The sequence below is a fragment of the Mobula birostris genome, chromosome 20 (genome assembly GCF_030028105.1).
Source record: "Mobula birostris isolate sMobBir1 chromosome 20, sMobBir1.hap1, whole genome shotgun sequence".
In the NCBI taxonomy this organism is placed as follows: domain Eukaryota; kingdom Metazoa; phylum Chordata; class Chondrichthyes; order Myliobatiformes; family Myliobatidae; genus Mobula; species Mobula birostris.
This window is the reverse complement of record NC_092389.1, coordinates 61,223,752-61,244,491: the sequence shown is the minus strand read 5'-3', so window position 1 is coordinate 61,244,491 and position 20,740 is coordinate 61,223,752. Positions and strand designations below refer to the sequence as shown.

General features: G+C 44.7%; 1 protein-coding gene and 1 pseudogene across 1 annotated transcript; one reads left to right on the top strand and one right to left on the bottom strand.

Annotated features, from left to right (window-relative positions):
• LOC140185023 (uncharacterized) overlaps nt 1-20,740 on the bottom strand; it is a 101,528-nt pseudogene that overhangs the window by 8,673 nt on the left and 72,115 nt on the right.
• On the top strand, nt 3,493-7,535 carry LOC140185358 (probable G-protein coupled receptor 139). Its single transcript, XM_072238741.1, has 2 exons — nt 3,493-3,550; nt 6,628-7,535. Coding segments are annotated over exons 1-2 (909 nt in total). The 5' UTR covers nt 3,493-3,549.

The window sequence follows — 20,740 nt, the reverse complement described above, 5'->3', positions numbered from 1 at the left end:
CTCTTCCACCTAAAATCAATCACCTTTTCCCTGGTTTTGGCCACATTCAGGAGCAGGTGATTCCTCCCTTACTATTCCACAATACTGTTAAACCAGCCTTCTGTACCCCGAGTCCTGCCCGTCTCTGATGCACTCAACTACGGCAGAGTCATCAGAGAACTTCTGCAAGTGGCCAGACTCAGAGTTGCACTGAAAGTCTGAGGTGTTCAGTGTGAACAGAAACGGAGACAGGACAGTCCCTTGTGGGGCTCCGGTGTCACTCACCTCCACCTCAGGCAGAGAACCACCCAGCGGTACAAACTGGGGTCTATCAGTCAGGAAGCCAGTAATCCAGGAGATAGTGGATTTGTCTGCACGCATCCTTTGCAGCTTCTTGCGCAGATGACGCGGCTGGATTGAATTAAATGTTGCCCGGGGCGACTGAGGAGAACCCAAGTGCGGGACACCGGCACGTCGACTGAGTTGGGGATGCTGGCGTAGACGTGAACGTAGAACAGCAAACCGGAGGAATCTTGACAAGGAAATGGGATCTACAGGGACTATCTGAAAACTAGAGCTGAATTTAGAACTAACGTTTCTAATCGCACAAGAGAACGAAGTATTACACGAGAATGGACCAACAAACTGGCAGCCTATGATAGTGACACCATCGTACTGATTTCACAGTCTCTGATGCAAACCAGAGGTACCCTAATAAAGCAAACTAGCAGCAATTGAAAATCTAATGGCTGAAATGAGGGCATAATCAGGGAGAAAGGAGTGTTAAAGGGGAACAGCCAAACGGAACCATGACATTAAAGGCACCAGAGACATTTTTAAAAATGTGATTCTCAGAATGCCACCACAATCATCCCGGTGGGAATGAGCTCGCTGCAACAGGGAGATGACAGTGAAACACCCAGGTTCTGTTTGGCTACCTAAGTCTGGGGAAGGCCATCTCTGGCCCCGCCAAACGTGTGAGATTGAGGTGTGAGCTCACCCGAGACCCCCTGTTTGGGTGGATGCTGCGTGATTTGTTTCCCTGATACAAATCAATACCACGAAATAACTGACATAACACCATACCCAATTAAACGATGTTGATGAATTTGGGGGTGCACACTGATTTGGGGGTTGCATGCGCGTTTGAGGGTGCAAATGCATATGGGCTTGCACACAGATTTGGGTGTCTCGGTGGATTTGGGGATGCACACAGTATTGGGGAGTCCGTCGATTTGGGGGTGTGATGATTCTCAAGGTTGTTTCATTTATAGGTATTTTAATAACAAATGCACTTTGAACTTTGATTTAAGCAACTATTCTGTGAATTGTTGGAAATGAGTCTTGCTCTGGGATAATCTAATGTGCATGTGGTGTTGTCGTGCGGATGGAGTGCGAACAGATTTGTGTATGTAGTTGGATTTTAGGGTGTTAGCAGGTTCGGGGTGAGCATAGAATTGGGGGTGCAGACTGATTTGAAGATTGCCCTGAATTAGGCGTGCTTTAGCGAATATGGGGGTGCAGAGATATTTGTGGATATGCGCGGAAGTAGGGGGTTGTCAGCAAATATGGGGGTGTCAGTGGATTTGGGGGCACCTACTGACGTGAAGATGGGTTTGCGGAAGTGCATATATTTGGAAATGTCAGCGGATTTGGGGTTGCACACGGATTTTGGGATTTGGTAGATTTGGAGGTGTTCATGGATGTTGGGTGCGCGCATATTTCACGGTTCTCAGGATGTGGCTGTTTCGTGAATCATAAAGTTATTTCATTTATAGATTTTTTTTGACAATAAATGCAGTTTGAACGTTGACATTTGTTCTTGCTAAATTATTAAGGTGGACCTGCTTGAAAGGATGCTTGCTGTGGTATAATCTGATGTGTGTGTCGGGGTGTCAGCGGGTTTAGGTTGCACATGGAATTGAGGTGCACACTGATTCAGTGGATACAGGTTTGGGACTGTGCGCTGATTTAAGGAGACGTCAACGAATATGCGGGTGAACACACATGTGGACGTGTGTTCAGTCTTTGTTCTTGCTACTTTTAAAGTGGAGACAGCTATTTTGTGAAGTGTTTGAAATCCTTCCTGCTCTGGGATAGACTCATGTGTTGGTGTACCACGGATTTGGGGTGCGCTGGGATTTGGAGATGTGGGAATAGTTTGGAGTTTGTCAGCGAATGTGTGAGTACACAGGTATTTTTGGGGTGTCAGCAGCTTTGGGGGTGCACACTGACTTGAGAGTTGAATAAGTGTGTGCTGGTGACCAGAAATTTTTTGGGTGTACACGATTTGCAGATATATGCAGAGTTGGGTGTGTTGACTTTGACTTTGAGGAGCTGTTGGATTTGGAGGTGTGTCGAATCTCAAGGTTGTTTCCTTTTTAGATAAACCTGTTTTTAAATGGAAGCAGCCATTTTGTGAACTATTTGAAATGATTCTTGCACTTCGATAATCTCCTGTGCATGTGGGAGTATCAGCGGGTCGGGAGCGCAACGGATTCGGTGGTGCAGACGTATTTGAGAACATGCGCTCATTTAAGAGTGTTTTGGGGAATTTGGGGTGCACAGGGATTTGGGAATATAGACAGGAATGGGTGTTTTCAAGCTAATATTGGGGGTGCATGCAGACTGAGGGCATACATGAACCTAGATCCAAACGGATTTCGAGGGGCACACGTATTTGTGTGTCGGTGCGAATTTGAGTGTGTGCAGAGATTTGGGAGTGTTTGCTGATTTCAGGGTGCATGCGGATTTTGGGGGTTCAGTGGTTTTAGAGCATACATTGGGGTGTGTATGTATTTCAAGGTTCTGAGGATTCGGAGGTGTGACGACTATCATACCTGTTTTATTTAGAGTTAATTTAATAATACAAACATTTTGAATGTTAACGTTTGTTCTTGCTAATTTCTAATGTGGGGGCAGCCGCTTTGTGAACTATTTGAAATGATTTTGCTCTGAGTTGATCCAATGTGCAAGTGTGTCTGCTGATTTGGAGCTCTGGCGAATGTCAAGTTTATTTCATTGGATTAATCATGAATGCAATTTGAATTTTGACCTCTGCTCTTGATTTTTATGGTTCAGGCAGCCATTTTGTGAAGTGTTTCAAATGAGAGTTGGAAAGCATGTACAGTTTGCCAAGACAGATGGGAAGGACTGAACCGAGAGGATAAATTGAACTCGAGGTCTATAGATACGTGCAGAGTCAGGCAGGGTCAGGCAAAAACAATGGGTTGATTCACACAGAGACACAGAAACACGCTACACAGAACTGTACTTTCATATCTGCTTCTCCAGCACTCCGCAACACATACGCGGTGATATGATTAAAACATACTCAACTCACAACTAGACTGCTGAATTTCATGGCCATGTATTAGGGTTAAGGGTGGGTCCTGGACGAGCACCGAAATGTTCTGACTGTGACGAAGTCACTTAAGATATTGGAAGGCTTTGTGGATATGAAAGTGTTTATTCACCATCACACGCAGTTCCTTTCTTGGCGACCCCATCGTTAGAGTCCGCCAAATACAAACTATTCCAACAGTTTACACTCGCGAGGAGAATAGTAACAGTATGTAATTCAATACAATTTTACAAGGTGCAATGACGTAAGTTATTTCAATATTATTTGTCTCTTAAATGTGTCCATTGAAGTACATATCTACAGTGGAAGCACATTTACAGCGGCATACACAAGTTTGGGACTCCAGGTCAAAATTTCTGTTACTGCGAATAGTTGAGTAGAAAATGAACTGATCTCCGAAAGTCATAAAGTTACAAATGAAACATTCTTTTCAACTTTTTAAGCAAGATTAATGTATTTTTTTTTGTACAATGGTAGTATGAAAAAAGGGAAGGAGCATCATGCAGAAGTTTGTTTACCCCAAGTGATTTGAGTTCTCAGATAAGTTTTACCAAGGACCCAGACTTTAATTAGCTTCTTAAGGCTATGGCCTAATCACAGTCATCATTATGAAAGGCTAGGCGATACAAATTTCAAAGCTTTATTAATACCCTGACCCCTCAGCTGCTCTAAACAGCTTCCTAGCACTCTGAAAATAAAAATAATTGATGCCCACAAAGCAGCAGAAGGCTATGAGAAGTTAGCAAAGCGTTTTCAGGTAGTCGTTTCCTCAGTTTGTAATGTAATTAAGAAATGGCAGTTAACAGGAACGGTGGAGGTCAAGTTGATGTCTGGAAGACCAAGAAAACTTTCCGAGAGAACTGCTCATAGGATTGCTCGAAAGTTAAATCAAAACTCCCCTTTGACAGCAAAAGACCTTCAGGAAGATTTAGCAGACTCTGGAGTGGAGGTGCAGTGTTCTGCTGTGCAGCGACACCTGCACAATTATGACCTTCATGGAAAAGTCGTCAGAAGAAAACCTTTCCTGCGTCCTCACCATAATATTCAGCGTCAGAAGTTTGCAAAGGAACATCTAAACAAGCCTGGTGCATTTTGGAAACAAGTCCTGTAGACTGATGAAGTTAAAACTTTTTGGCCGCAATGAGCAAAGGTAAGTTTGGAGAAAAACAAGGGTGCAGAATTTCATGGAAAGAACCTCTCCAACTGCTAAGCACGGTGGTGGGTCGATCATGCTTTGGGCTTCTGTTGGAGGCAATGGCAACAGTGGCAATGAATTCAATTAAATACCAGCAAATTCTGGAAGCAAACATCACACCGTCTGTTAAAAAAAGCTGAAGATGAAAAGAGAATGGCTTCTACAACAGGTTAATGATCCTGAACACACTTCAAAATTCACAATGGACGACCTCAAGAGGAGCAAGCTGAGCGTTTTGCCATGGTCCTCACAGTCCCCCGACCTAAACATCATCGAAAATCTGTGGACTGACCTCAAAAGAACAGTGCATGCAAAACGGCCCAAGAATCTCACAGAACTAGAAGCCTTATGCAAGGAAGAATGGGCGAAAATCCCCCAAACAAGAATGGAAAGTCTCTTAGCTGGCCAGAGAAACCGTTTTCAAGCTGTGATACTTCCCCAGTACTGACCATGCCCGGCGCCCAAACTTTTGCTTCGGGCCCTTTTTCTTTATTGTTATTTTGAAACTGTAAAAGATGGAAATAAATTTTAAAAAAATCTTTGTTACAATATTAAAGAAATGTGTGATCCTTAACCTTATGACTTTTGGAAATCAGGTAATCTTTTACTCGCTTAGCTATTCACAGTAACACAAATTTTGATCAGGGTTGCCCAAAGTTTTCCATGCCATTGTAATTGATAAGACACCACTGAAGGTTCAGTTGCCTTTGTTGGAACAAGCTAATTCACACAAACAGTCTAAACATTGCACTGGTTAATTATTTAATCGCAATATGTCACCATGGGGATTGCACCTGCCATACGTAATTGGTTTGTAAATAATTTCAAAACATTTATTTTTAAGTCTGTTGAAATGTGTCCCTGTGGAGTCGCTACATGGTATTTAAACCCTTGGCATGTGTTGCCTGAACATTTCATTCCGAGAGATCGCCTGTAGCACAGGGGGACAGATCACTCGACAGAAAAAATGTCTGGAATGTACTATAGGTACAAGAGTGTGGAGAAAATATTGTACGTGTTCATTGCCGTCATCGGAGTTCCTGGTGAGTGAGCAGAACAATTCATGTTTGGTATTTCTGTGTGTTAACCATGTGAATCTGTTGATGACCATTGTACAAATATTTGTCTGAGATATTCATCCTGTCAGTTCACACTCTGATTTTGCATATTTAATGACAAGCGGAACTAAACTCCTGTCTCTCATCTAACTCACGGGATCAACTCGAACGTTGTTCTTGCCTTCAGTGACACCTCGTCCGGAGTTGTCCCGGTGTGGGGACAGGCAGCTCTCCCGCAAGCTGTGACTGGGAGGGGTTTACATTGTAAAGTTCACTGTTTCTGAGTTATTGATCAGAGAGAACCCCTGGTCCTGTGTTTCATGTCTCCCTATGGAGTCTGTCACAGTCTGATCTCACTACCTGTCGGTCAATAATTGGGTCTGGTCACCTGAACCAGTGTCCACGGATCTGCTGACGAGAGTTATCGAATTGAACTGCGCTGCGGAATTAATCCATTAACGGAGCCACTCAGTCTCAGGTTACCAAGCTGTTCCTGCTTTCCCTTTGAGACGCGTCGTAAATTGCGGCACCGCTTCGTCCTGTAGAAAAGTCTTGGCTCTAAACCAGAGTTTGTTCAATCCCATGTATGCTGCTTGACCTGCTGAGTCCCTCCAGTATTTTGCGTCTGTTGCTCCCCTCGGTATCCCTTCTCGGCCCCAGCAGACGCTGAGTTTCCAGAGGCCTGGTCAGTCACTGTTAAATCAGTAGAACCGGTCGGATCAGCGACCGGAATCGGGATCAGCACCGATCGTTGTTGTTCACGCAGATCGATTTTATCGCTGACGATTCTGCACACATTGTCTCATCTCCACACTGAAGAAGGCAGGTCAGAGACAGTGTGACCCGTGTCTGATGTTTAGATTAGCAGCCGTTCGTAGACTCTCCTGATCTCCTGATCTTTAATTGAAACCCGATCTCTCTTGAGGAATGTGTTCAGTAATGCCCAATGTCTCTCTCTCCCTCCCCCTTCCCCGTCTCTCACCCCCTGTCCCGCCCCTCCCGCCACCCCCCCCCCCCCCCCACACACACAGTGAATTTAGTGGCGATTGTGATCCTGTCCGGGGGAAAGTGCGGGCTCTCCACCTGCACCACTTGCTACCTGGTGGCCATGGCAGCGGCCGATCTATTCAGCATTGTCACCCAGGTCATTTTGTCACGACTCAAATGGCGTTACTTCCCGGACAGTTTTCTGAGCATCACCCCTGTGTGCAGTGTTATCGATGTACTGACGTTCACAGCCACAGACTGTTCTGTCTGGTTCACCGTCACTTTCACCTTTGATCGGTTTGTTGCCATTTGCTGTCAGAAGCTGAAAACAAAATATTGCACCGGGAAAACTGCGACTGTGGTTCTAACAACAACCGGCGTACTGTTCTGTCTGAAAAACGTTCCCCGATACTTCGCATGGGAACCCCGGATGATAATTGACAACGTACCGTGGTTCTGTGAGATCCCAGACAACATTTTCACTGACCCCGGGTGGGTGGGTTATGACTGGTTTGATACGGTTTTAACTCCGTTCCTCCCTTTCGCTGGGATCCTGCTGCTCAACGCTCTGACAGTCAGACACAGTTTAGCGGCCAGTCGGGTCCGTAAGGGGCTGAAGGGTCAGAGCAAGGGGGAGAACCGCAGTGACCCGGAGATGGAGAGCCGGAGGAGATCCATGGTTTTACTCTTCACCCTCTCCGGCAGCTTCATCCTCCTGTGGATAACAATTGTTGTCAATTTCATATATTATCAGGTCTCAGGGAAAGGATTCGATTTCAATGATTCTGAATGGATTTTTCACTACTTCGGGGTTTTGCTGAGTGATTTCAGCTGCTGCACAAACACGTTTATTTACGCGGTGACTCAGTCAAAATTCAGGGAGCAGATAATTAAGGCGATGAAATATCCGGTCACCTCGGTGCTTCATTTTATTAATAAAGACGCGTCCTGAGCACAAGCCGGAGGCGGCCGCGGTGTCTCCAGTCCGGACTCCGGCTCCTCACATTCACCGCCTGATCTCCCATGTGTTATTCCGGGTCCGACTGTCCCATCGACCGGTTGGTCTGGGTCATTAGGATAGTGTGTTGCTGGGGAGGGGCTAAGCACCGTCCTACTCGTCGGATGTCAGTCAACGAAGTACTCTGGAATGCCAGCCACCCATTGGTCTGTAGATATGTCCATCTATCCCCATTCCCGCCCAGCAACCTCACAGACCGACGTTCCCACAAGACAGCAGGGGTTCTAGACTGATGCTGGTTGGCTAATCACACCAGTTTTCGCATTCCCCTTGGATGATTGGCTAACGTGAATAAATAGGGCGGGCTTTGGATGCATGGCCGTTGACACTCCAACTTAATGTCCGTTCCCACCACTAGCTGGACTGGAATATGGTGCAAGGAAATGGGAAATAAAACCCTCACTGATTTTTTTTTCTAATGAAAACTAAATTACCCCCGAAAATCCTATAGATTGTACCTAATGAAACCTAATACAGTGAATTAAATTAAACTCATTGCCACAACTGAAATGAAAGATTTCCACCCCCATCGATTGCAATGAAATCTGGATTTGATTTCTATCTACCTGATCAGCTTCACCCGGAGACAGTGTGTTCAAATGCTTCATAATGACAAAACCTACACAACCCAGTATAAAGTTTTCCAACACGGCGGAAGGAATAACTCATTATAGTAAGGCCAATTCACGTCGTATCAATATAATTCCTTCCGTTCTGTTTTTTACCAACTTCTCCCATGAAACCAACACTATTCGGTATCTGTAAATGCGTCTTTCCTTGTACCCAGTGCCCCACGAGATTTCCCATATGCTCCGAATTCTTAACCCTGCAAACCCTGAAACAGGTTCTCATTTGCAACGTGGAAGGCCTTTATCCACAGTTGAACTTTTAACAGCTTTTGTAACTAAACAGTCAACCCTCTCATTCCCCTCAGTACCTCCATGTGCAGGATCCCATCAGAACAAACCATATAAACCAATACTTTGCGTATGGAATAATGTTTGATGAATTTCCGACATAAATCTGACCGTCTGCTGGTGTCCAGCTAGTTCCAGACTGAACGAACCGTTTTAAAATTAATCAAAACAGAAAATGGCATCTGAACAAATTACAACTTGACATGGACAATTTTCCTCCACTCAGAGTAAATTTAAATGATGGCCTCATATTCTGCTGCTTATACTGATAAATGGTTGATAAGTTGCTTCTTTATCGTTACCTTTAATGCTGGCACAAAAAAAAAAACACAGCCATACCGTCATTCCCCGTTAAATTGCCTTTTGATTCCTCTGCAACAATGGTTAACATATCAAAATAAATTTCTTTAATATATTGATGAACCAGCAGATCCCCAAGCATAACAGAGTCTTTGGACTTTATTAAAATGTGAGACCTAAAATCAACTAGTCAGAGGCAGAACAAAGTGGGGTTTCAGAGAAGGTGACAGTGCGCCATATTGCATAATCCAACAATCTCATCTTCCCAGCCTGATAAGATCCCAGCCAACTAAATATAAAAAAAACACTTTTCGTATGATGTTCCCAATAGTCCTCTAACACAACTTTAACAGGGTGATCATTTATTTGCCCCCCCAAATTAATCCAGTATGTTAACATCAACGGCAGTTTCCGCAATTGCAAGGGCAGTTGTCACATTTCAACCAGTACAGCCGAAACAGGGGGCGAACTTACTACACCACAACACATTCCTAAAGCCTGTGCTCGTATCACAGCCAAGCATTTTAAAGTTGAAAACGAAGCTGATCCTGCGCCACACAGCCATAATCAAGAAGAAATCTATTTAAACAAATAAAATGGTCATCAGATTTTCATGTCCCCAGAATACCCACATAGACACTTGAAAATATTCATTGCTCCGTTATATTTATCAGTTACTTTACTGATATGCTTCTTCCATATTATATGTTCACATGCCTGGAAAAGAAACGTCTTCAAGAGTTTGACTATAGAATTTCAAATCAGCAGCAGGTCTATTAATCCTCTATGTAAAACACATAAATTGTACATTAGCCACTGAAAACTTAAATCCTTATATATTTGCCAATTGTTCAAACGTACTAATTGCTAATTGCATCCAATATACGGTATAATTGAAATTGCTAACTCTAATCCATAAAGCCCTATCATCTACATGTAGTGATTGACATACCTTAGTGACTATCTCAGAAAAGTATCATTAATGACAATATTTAATAATAAGTGATTACAAGTACTGCCTTGTGGTTTCCCAATCTTTATCTGATAAAAACACAAATGCAACTGGCCCACCACACTAGCACAGACCGTCCAAATATAAAACTCAGAAACAATTATGCAATCTCCCCCTCAATGCTCACTTCCATAATTTAATCAAAAGCTTTTCATTCCAGAAACATCATATGCCTTTTCAATATCAAACATATATTGCTATCACATCTATATTTTACTGTGATTTGTTTATATTATCTTCAAAACCTAAAACTGAACCCACTGTCATACGACCATTCCGAAATTCATTCCGCTATATATTTCAATCGCACGATTACCATATGTTCCACACGTGTACAAATTGTGATGTTAAATTTTACACCTACAACTGCAAGGATTTAGAATAGGCACTACTGCTGTCACTTTCCATGGGGAAGGAAGATGGCCTAGCCTCCAAATACGATTCAAAACTGTTACTATCGCAATAGAGTTGTCAGTCAGATGTCCAATCATACAATAGCATACACCATTCTTTCCTGGAGACATTTGAACTGCATTATTAATAATGCAAGCTCAAACAAGAGAAAAATATTGCAGCTGCTGGAAATCCAAGCAAACACGAGTAAAATGCCAAAGGAACTCAGCAGGCCAGTTCCTTACTCCTCTCCTGCTGAAGTGCCTCGGTGCAACACGTCGACAGTACTCTTTTCCACAGATACTGTCGAGATTTCTCTGATCTTCCAGCATTTTGTGTGTATTTCCTGCATTAATAATAACCTTTTGACATTCACAGAAAGAAAACTGTGTATCAGTGATTCTCTCATTGCCACAGCTGGTTTCCAACACGTCAGAGCACTCACTGAGAACCTTATCCCTACATTGTTTAACCTCTTCACTTACATTGTCTTTATTATGAATCGCAGCTAATGACCCAGCCAGTAACACAACCTTCCCTGTTTCAGTAACAATCATTTTACCCACATCAATCTTTCACAACCTTTACTACTTTCCTCACCCCGGCCTGCGCCCTTTTATACTTTACAGAAACTTTTTAACCTTTCTAAACGCCCCGTTTCTTTCCCTAAGTGGACGAGATATCCGAGCAGCAGAATTCACCACATCCTTTATAAACATCACACTTTATCCAGCAGTGAAGTATCTTCAGCGAGAGAGCTCTAATGACGACACACATCCTCTGACGTCAGAGTCGGTTCTCTGAATAGGAACACTATTAATATTCGCTTCGACGCCTCAGTGAGTCCGTTCTGTCGGTGTTTGTGGTGGATGAAAAAAAGCGTTGCTCCCTAAGCGAACACTAATGACTACAACTCCCAGAAGGCCACACGACCCGGCTAGTTCGGCAGTTGTTGCCGTTTTCGCGCCGTGTCCGACGGGCGAAAAACATAGAAACATAGAAAACGTACAGCACAATACAGGCACTTCAGCCCACAAAGCTGAGCCTAACATGTCTGTACCTTAGAACTGCCTAGGCTTTACCCATAGCCCCCTACTTTTCTAAGCTCCATGTACCCATCCAGGAGTCTCTTAAAAGACCCTATCGTTTCCGCCTCCACCACCACCGCCGGCAGCCCATTCCACGCACTCACCACTCTCTGCGAGAAGAAAAAAACTTACCACTGACATCTCCTCTATACCTACTTCCAAGCGCCTTAAAACTATGCCCTCTCGTGGTAGCCATTTCAGCCCTGGCGAAAAGCCTCTGACTATTCACACGATCGATGCCTCTCATTATCTTGTAAAGAAGATTTAATGCTCCTTTAAATTTATCAATTATTTTACTGACATGCTGCTTCCATGTCAGCTTATTATCCATCCACACGCCTGGAGAACTTACCACTGACACATCCTTAAGAGTTTAATAACATAATTACAAACCAAGTGAAGGTCTATTAATCCTGTTTGTAAAACACATAATTTGTTTTAGCGACTGGAAGCTCAAATCCTCGTCTATTTGCCCACTGTTTGACCTATTAACTGTACATTGCAGCCGATGTACAGTAAAATTGAAATTACTGCCTCTAATCTATAAAGCCACATCGTTTGCATACAGTGATTTACCCACCAGAGTGCCTATCTCTGAGAAAATATCGTTAATCATAATATTAAATAATGAAGGGCTACAAGTACTGACTTGTGGGGTCCCATTCTCTACCTCATAGAAACACAAACATACTGTGCCCACCCATACCTGCATCCAAATAGAAAACTGAGGAAAATTATACAATCTTCCCCTTACTCCTAATTTCCATATTTTAATCAAAAGCCCTTCCTTCCATAACATATAATTTCCCTTTTCAACATCAAAAAATACTGATTTACAACATCTTTATTTAACTGTCCTTTCCTATAATCATCTTCCAACACTAAAACTGAATCAAATGTCATTTTACCCTTCAAAAATATACTCTAACGAAACGCTACATCACCACTCTTTCCAAAATATAACTCAAGCGCTCGATACCATACATTCCATCAGTTTACATAACCGAGACATTAACGATTTAAGCTCAGAACTAGAAGGATCTGCCAGGATCTGCCACTACTGTTGCCATTTCTCATGAGGGAGGAAGATGCCAAACCTCCAAACAAGATTCAAAATGTTAATATTTTCACAAGAGAAAATTACATACAATTACAATTACATATATCACCATTTCCTGTGGGCACCTGACCTGCAATAATAGAAGTCTTCTTAAATTCATGCAAAAAAACTCTACATCAGTGATCCAGCTGACTTCCAACACATCAGGGTATTCACTTAGAAACTTATCCCTACATTGTTTAACTTCTTCACTTAAATTACCTTGTTTACAATTCACAGCAAATGACCCAGTCATTAACACAACCTTTCCTGTTACTGGAACAATCATTTTGACCCATTAATCAATACTGGAATATTATGATCCTTACAAATCACCGCACTTTCTTAATCATTTCCCAAACATCTCCTGAGTTTAATACCCCTTCCAACGTCAGCGAGTTCAGCGGGTTGCTGCTGTCGGTGGTCTCCGGCCTTGGCGTTCACGAGGACAGGCGTGGTTCCCCTTCGATTCCTCGATGATTCCATTCCGGCGACGTCTGTGGTGGCAGAGGAAAAATGTACTTGCAGGGAGCGAGCGAGCGACAAGGGAGGCCACATGACTACAACTCCCAGAAGACCCTCTGATGACAGAAAATTTGGGGGTGTTGTGGAGAGTCTAGAGAGTTGGCAGAGATTACAGCTGGAAATAGATGGGATGCAGAACTGGTCTGAGAAGTGGCAGATGGAGTTCAGCCCAAATTAATGTGAAGTGTTTCATTTCGGCAGGTCAAATTTCAACACAGGATATAACATTAATGCTAAGACTCTTGGGGCAGCGTGGAGGATCAGAGAGATCTTGGGGTCCGTGTCCATACGACACTCAAAGCTGCTGTGCAGGTTGGCAGTGTTGTTAAGAAGGCGTCTGGTGTGATGGCCTCATCAACCGTGGGATTCAGTTCAAGAGCTGTGAGGGAATATTGAAGCTATATAAGGCCTTAGTTACACCCCACTTGGAATACTGTGTTCCGTTCTGGTCACCTCACTAGGAGGATGTGGATACTATATAGAGTGTGCAGAGGAGATTTACAAGCACGTTGTTCTTGGATTGGAGAGCATGCCTTATGAGAATAGATTGAGTGAACTTGGCCTTTTCCCCTTGGAGCGATGGAGAACGAGAGGTGAGTAGACAAAGCTTAACAGGATGCTGCTCGGATAAAGTGAGACTGGACAATCTAGGGAATTAGTTTCTCTGGAGCGGCTGAGGCTGAGGGAGGTCTGACAAATGTTTACAGGAACGTGAGAGGCACAGGCAGAGTGGACAACCGGTATTTTGATCTCTGTGGAGGAAACGTCTAATACCAGAGGGCATGTACTCCAGGAGAAAGGGGAAAAACTACCTCATTGGTCCTTTTTCAGTATTTATGTGTTTTGAAATTTTGTGTAATTTTGCATCTTATCTCCACACAGCTGCTGTTAAAAAATTAGAAAAGACAATAATTTTAAAAATCTGACTCAGAATGTTTCAGGTAGATTTGCGTTTCAAGTTTTGTTTTTCATACCCATCGTGGTGAGTGTCTGGAATGAATGTCAGGGGTGGTGGTGGAGGCAGATGTGATAGAGGCTATTAGATACCACATGAATGTGAGGAGAATGGAGTGATGTGGACCTTGTGTAGGCAGAGGGATTGGTTTAGTAATGCATGAAATGACCGTTTCAATTGGTTCAGAATCGGACTAGATCCCCGCCACTTAATGGCTGAGTTCGGTGGGCGGGAATGGGAATAGATGGACATATCCACAGACCAATGTGCGGGCGTCATTCGGGAGTAGTTCTTTCACTGACATCTGACGGATCCAATGAGGTACTGAGTCTCCAGGCTGGGTCTTTGTCCCTTCCCTCACACTCACTCTCCTCATGTCCCGGAACTGCCGGTCGCTGGGACGGTCTGCACGGGAATAACACCTGGGAGTTCAGGCGATGAATGTGAGGAGCTGGAGCCCGGACTGGAGACACTGCGGCCGCCTCTGGCTTGTGCTCAGCACGGGGCTGCATTAATGAACTGAAACACCCAGGTGACCGGATATTTCACCGCGCTGATCCCCTGATAACGTCTGACAGGCGCAATCCCCGCTGTGAGATATTGTATTTACATTAATGAATTAATATTTAGACTATTTCTGGGAGTAAGTTTGTCCCAACAAAGGTGTCTGATCAATTGAATATGCTTCCACTGTAAATCTGCCTTGAGACTCGTCACGGCTGCAAATCAGCAGCCACCCTCACATGCACGTTAGGTTACTCCAGAGCAAGAACCATTTCACGCAATGGCTGTCTCCATTTAAAAAAAAAGCAAAAACAGAGATCAAAGTTCATATTGCATTTATTATTAAAGTCTGTATTAACGGAAAAACCTTGAGATTCGAAACACCTCCAAATTCACCGGATCTCCCAAGTCAGTGTGCACCCCGATTCCGGCAACACACTCACTCTTCACATATCTGCAATCGGGGGGCACCCATAAATCTCTGCACACCCGCAAAACCATATCCAACCCTCAAGTCAGTGTGCACCCCCAAAGCAACTGACAACCCAAAATCCCAGTGCACTCACAGATTCGCTGGCATACCCCTAAATCTGTACACATCCGTGAAGCCGCATGCGCCCCCGAATCTGTAAGCGCCCCCAGATTCACCGACAAATCCGGAAATATGCACACACCCCTAAATCGGTGCGTATTCTAAATCCGTGCATACATGACTATCACAGAGCAGGAATCATTTCAGACACTTCACAAAACAACTGCCTCCTCCTTAAAAATAGCAAGAACAAAGTTTAAATTCCAAACACACGTCCACATGCCTATTCCCCATATAATCATTGACATCCTCTTAAATCTGCCCACCTCCCCAAGCCTGTCCTCACCCCCGTGTCAGTGGGTGCCCCAAAATCCACCGACTACACCATATTCGCTGACAAACCCCTATGGCTGCGCACATCCACAAATCCCTGTGTACCCCATATTCGCCAAAACATTCCTAAATCAGCGCAATCCTCCAATCTGTGTGCACCCCGAAATCCGTGCTCACCCGAACCTGCCAACAGGCACGAATCTACCGACATACACAGATTGGTACGCAACCCAAACCCGCTGACTCCCCCACATGCACATCAGATTATCTCAGAGCAAGAATCATTTCAACTAGTTCTCAAAATGTCTGCCTCCAACTTAAAAAAATAGAAAGAACAGAGGTCAAAGTTCAGGTTGCATTTATTATTAAACTACGCATCAACCTTCAAATTCAAAATGCCTCTAAATTCACCGGGATTTCCATATCTGCAAATCTGTAAACACACCCGAATCCGTGTACATCCGCAAACCCGCATGCAAACCCCAACTCAGTGTTCACCCCTAAGTCAATGTGTATCCCCAAATATATACACAACCCCAAACCTGTCGAAACCCCGAAATCCACCCACATACCAGATCTGAGAGCACCCCAAACCTACTGACACCCCGAAATCCACCCACATACCCAGGTCTGTACATACTCCAAACCCGCTGACATCCCCACATGCACATTAAATTATCACAGAGCAAGAATCATTTCAAACACTTCACAAAATAGCTGCCTCCACCTCAAATCAAATAGCAAGAACAATGTTCAAATTTCAAAGTGTTCTTAAACTATCTGTAAATGAAACAGCCTTGACGTTCATTACACCTCTAAATCCAAGGACTCCCCAAATCCGCCGAGACACCTAACTCTGTGCGCAGCCTTAAATACTCCCCAAATCCCTGTGCACCCTCAAACGCCCAAAGCAGTGTGCACCCCCAAATTCACCGACACCCCAAAATCCGTGTGCACCCCACATTCACCAGCATACCCTGAAATCTTTGCACATCCGCAAATCAATGTGCAGTCCCATTTCCAAGTGCACCCCCAAACCCACTGACATCCCCACAAGCACATTCGATTATCCCAGAGCAAGAATCATTTCAAACAGTTCTCAAAATAGTTGCCTCCATCTTACATCGTTCAAAATGCAAACTGCATTCATTTTTAAAGTGTTTCTGTATGTTTGCATCTCAGTGTGTTTATATGCGTCTTCGTATGTGTCTGTCCGTCTTTTTGTGTGTCTGTGTGTTTGTGTCAGAGACCAGCTCGCAGACAGCGCTCGGTCTTTGTCCTGACGGCGTAGCTACTGAGAACACACGGCCATCCTGTCTACTCCACACTCCCCACCCCCGCCTGTTCTGCAGCGTACAAAAGGGGAACGAACCGGCCTCTCCCGGAAACCACAAGCCGTTATTTTCTGAGAGAACAGTAGAACTTTCCAAACAAGTAATAATTTTACAACATCTATAATTCAGCATGCGTGTTAACCGTCATCACAGTGCGGGGTGGGGGATGTGGGGACGGGTGGGTGCCGGGGAAAGCGAGCTACAGGAAAGGGGGAAATGGGGAGATGGCGAGCGGCAGGCGAAGCGTTCGGCAGAACGGAAGAAAGAGACAACAGGGGAGAGAAGAAGGGCACTGAGTGGGTAGGGAAGGGATGAATGTGTGGAGGAAAGAGTGGGGCAGTGGGGAAGAGAACGGATAAAGAGAGGAGGACAGAGAGAAAGAGATTGAGGCTATATATATATTTAGTCTCTCTCTCTCTCTCCTCCACACTTCCCTCCCCCGCCTATTCTGTAGCACATAAAAAGGGAACAAACTGGCCTCTGCCGGAAACCACAAGTCTTTATCTTCTGAGAGAACATTGTCGCTGTGCAAACAACGGAGAATTACACAACATCAGACAATTCACTCTGTGTGTTAACTGTCATCACAGTGCGGGGTGAGGGTGGGGACGGGAGGGTGACGGGGAAAGCGAGCTGCAGCAAAGGAGGAATTGGAACGCAGGCGAGCCGCAGGCAACGCGTTCGGTAGAAAGAGAGAAGGAGACAAAATCGAAAGAAGAAGGGGAGTGAGTGGGTAGGGGCGGGTAGAATGTGTGGAGGAAAGAGAGTGGTAGTGGGGATGGGAACGGATGAAGGGTGTAGAGAGAGAAACAGAGTGTGGAAGAGAATAAAATAGGTGAGAAAGGAGGAGGGAGTGGGAGACACCAGATGGAGAGGGAGACGGTGAGGGAACGGGGAAGAGGAGGTGGCGAGAGTGGGAAGGGGTGAAATGGGGCAGGGGAGCGGGCAGAGTTTGAGCCAAAGAGGAGGAACGAGCAATTTTTGGAAAGCGGGGTGAAGGGCAATGGGAAGATGGAGGGAGCGTGTGTGTGTGTGTGTGTGTGTGTGTGTGTGTGTGTGTGTGTGTGTGTGTGTCTGTCTCTCTGTCTACCCGTGTGCATGTGGGTGTCTGTCTGTCTGTCTACCTACCCGTGTGCATGTGGGTGTCTGTATCTGTATGCTTTTCAACAACTTTAGAATCCCTGCCTCTCATCTCCTCACTTTGGCCATGGATGTCCAGTAGCTGTTCACTTCAGTCCCCAGCAGGAAAGCCTTAAAACACATCGCATTCTTCCCGACAACAGACCCAAACAATTCCCATTCGCCTCCACTTTATCAGGAGTGAGGGAGTACTGTAACAAAGAAACAAACCCCTTTGCCCATTGAGTCGGTATCGAATTGTTATTCTGTTGAGTCCCATAACCGCAGCTGGACCGTGGTCCTCAATACCCTCCCGTCCATGTACTGATCCAAACTTCTCTGCAATGAAATCCATAACTTCCACTGACATCTCTTCCCACACCCTCACCGCCCTCTGAGTGAAGGGATTCCCACTCAGGTTCCTCTTAAATATTTCACCTTTCACCCTTAAACTGCGATCTCTAGTTCCCATCTCACCCAACCTCAGAGGAAAAAAAAACCTGCCCGCATTTCCCCTGTCAACAACATCTACGAAATCTCACTTCATTTTCCAACACTAAAGGGATTAAAGCCCTTACCTTGTTCGAAAGCTTTGAGTCCTCATGTCTCAGCAAACCGATTGTCAATGTTCTCTGCACTCTTTCAAATTTGTTGCTAGTTTTCCTTCAAGCAGGTAACAAAAACTACACACAATAATCCAGATTGGGCCTCACCAACGTCTTATATAACTCAACATAACATCCAATCTTCTGTACTTTGATTTATGAAGTCCAATGTACCAAAAGCTCTCGTTTCGACGCTATCTACCCGTGACGCCACTTTCAAGTTATTATAGAACATAGAATACTACAGCACATTACCGGCCCTTCGGCCCACAATGTTGTGCCGACCCTCAAACCCTGACTCCCATATGACGCCCCACCTTAAATTCCTCCACATACCTGTCTACTAGTCTCTTAAATTTCACTAGTGTATCTGCCTCCACCACTGACTCAGGCAGTGCATTCCACGCACCAACCACTCTCTGAGTAAAAAAACTCCCACTAATATCCCCCTTGAACTTCCCACCCCTTACCTTAATCCCATGTGCTCTTGTATTGAGCAGCGGTGCCCTGGGGAAGAGACGCTGGCTATCCGCTCGATCTATTCCTCTTCATATCTTGTACACCTCTATCATGTCTCCTCTCATCCTCCTTCTCTCCAAACAGTAAAGCCCTAGATCCCTTAATCTCTGATCATAATGCATACTCTCTAAACCAGGCAGCATCCTGGTAAATCTCCTCTGTACCCCTATCCAATGCTTCCACATCCTTCCTATAGTGAGGCGACTAGAACTGGACACAATACTCCAAGTGTGGCCTAACCAGAGTTTTATAGAGCTGCATCATTACATCGCGACTCTTAAACTCTATCCCTCGGTTTATGAAAGTTAACACCCCATAAGCTTTCTTAACTGCCCTATCCACCTGTGAGGCAACATTCAGCGATCTGTGAACATGTACCCCCAGATCCCTCTGCTGCTCCACACTACCAAGTACTTTGTACTCTGCCTTGGAGTTCGTCCTTCCAAAGTTTACCACCTCACAATTCTCCGGGTTGAACTCCATCTGCCACTTCTCAGCCCACTTCTGCATCCTATCAATGTCCCTCTGCAATCTTCGACAATCCTCTACACTATCTGCAAGACCACCAACCTTTGTGTCATCTGAAAACTTGCCAGCCGCACTCTTCTACCCCCATATCCAGGTCGTTAATAAAAATCACGAAAAGTAGAGGTCCCAGAACAGATCCTTGTGGGACACCACTAGTCGCAATCCTCCAATCCTAATGTGCTCCCTCTACCACGACCCTCTGCCTTCTGCAGGCAAGCCAATTCTGAATCACCTGGCCAAACTTCCCTGGATCCCATGCCTTCTAACTTTCTGAACAAGCCTACCGCGTGGAACCTTGTCAAATGCCTTACTAAGATCCATATAGATCACATCCACTGCACTACCCTCATCCACATGCCTGGTCACCTCCTCAAATAACCCTATCAGGCTTGTTACGCGATCTGCCCTTCACAAAGCCATGCTGACTGTCCCTGAACAGACCTTGATTCTCTAAATGCCTTTAGATCCTATCTCTAAGAATCTTTTCCAACAGCTTTCCCATAACAGACGTAAGGCTCATGGTCTATAATTACCCGGACTATCCCTACTACCTTTTTTGAACAAGGGGACAACATTCGCCTCCCTCCAGTCCTCCAGTACCATTCCCGTGGACAACGAGGACATAGAGATGCTAGCCAGAGGCTGAGCAATCTCTGCCCTCGCCTTGTGGAGCAGCCTGGGGAATATTCCATCAGGCCCAGGGGCCATATCGGTCCTAATGTATTTTAACAACTCCAACACCTCCTCTCCCTTAATATCAACATGCTCCAGAACATCAACCTCACTCATATTGTCCTCACCATTATCAAGTTCCCTGTCATTGGTGAATACCGAAGAGAATCATTCATTGAGGACCTCGCTCACTTCCACAGCTTCCAGGCACATCTTCCCACGTTTATATCTAATCGATCCTACCTTCACTCCTGTCATCCTTTTTTTCTTCACATAATTGAAGAATGCCTTGGGGTTTTCCTTTACCCTACTCGCCAAGGCCTTCTCATGCCCCCTTCTTGCTCTTCTCAGCCCCTTACCTGTTACAGAAAGCGTTGACAAGCTGAGGTACTTGCCAAAGTGAGTGTTACTAAGTACTGATCAGCAGGGTGCCTAAACTTTTGCTTCGGGCCCCTTTCCTTTTTTTTGAAACTAGAAGAGATGGAAATAAAATAATAATAATATTCTTGCTTAAATATTAAAGAAATGTGTCGTCATTAACTTTATGCCCTTGGAAATCAGGTCATCTTTTACCCGCTTATCTATTCACAGTTGCAAACATTTTGAGCAGAGGTGCCCAAATCTTTGCATGCCACTGTACGCTCAAGCTTTTCAATCGGCTGTAAGGCATCCCTGCAATCGCAAAGATTATTTACCGCATTGAA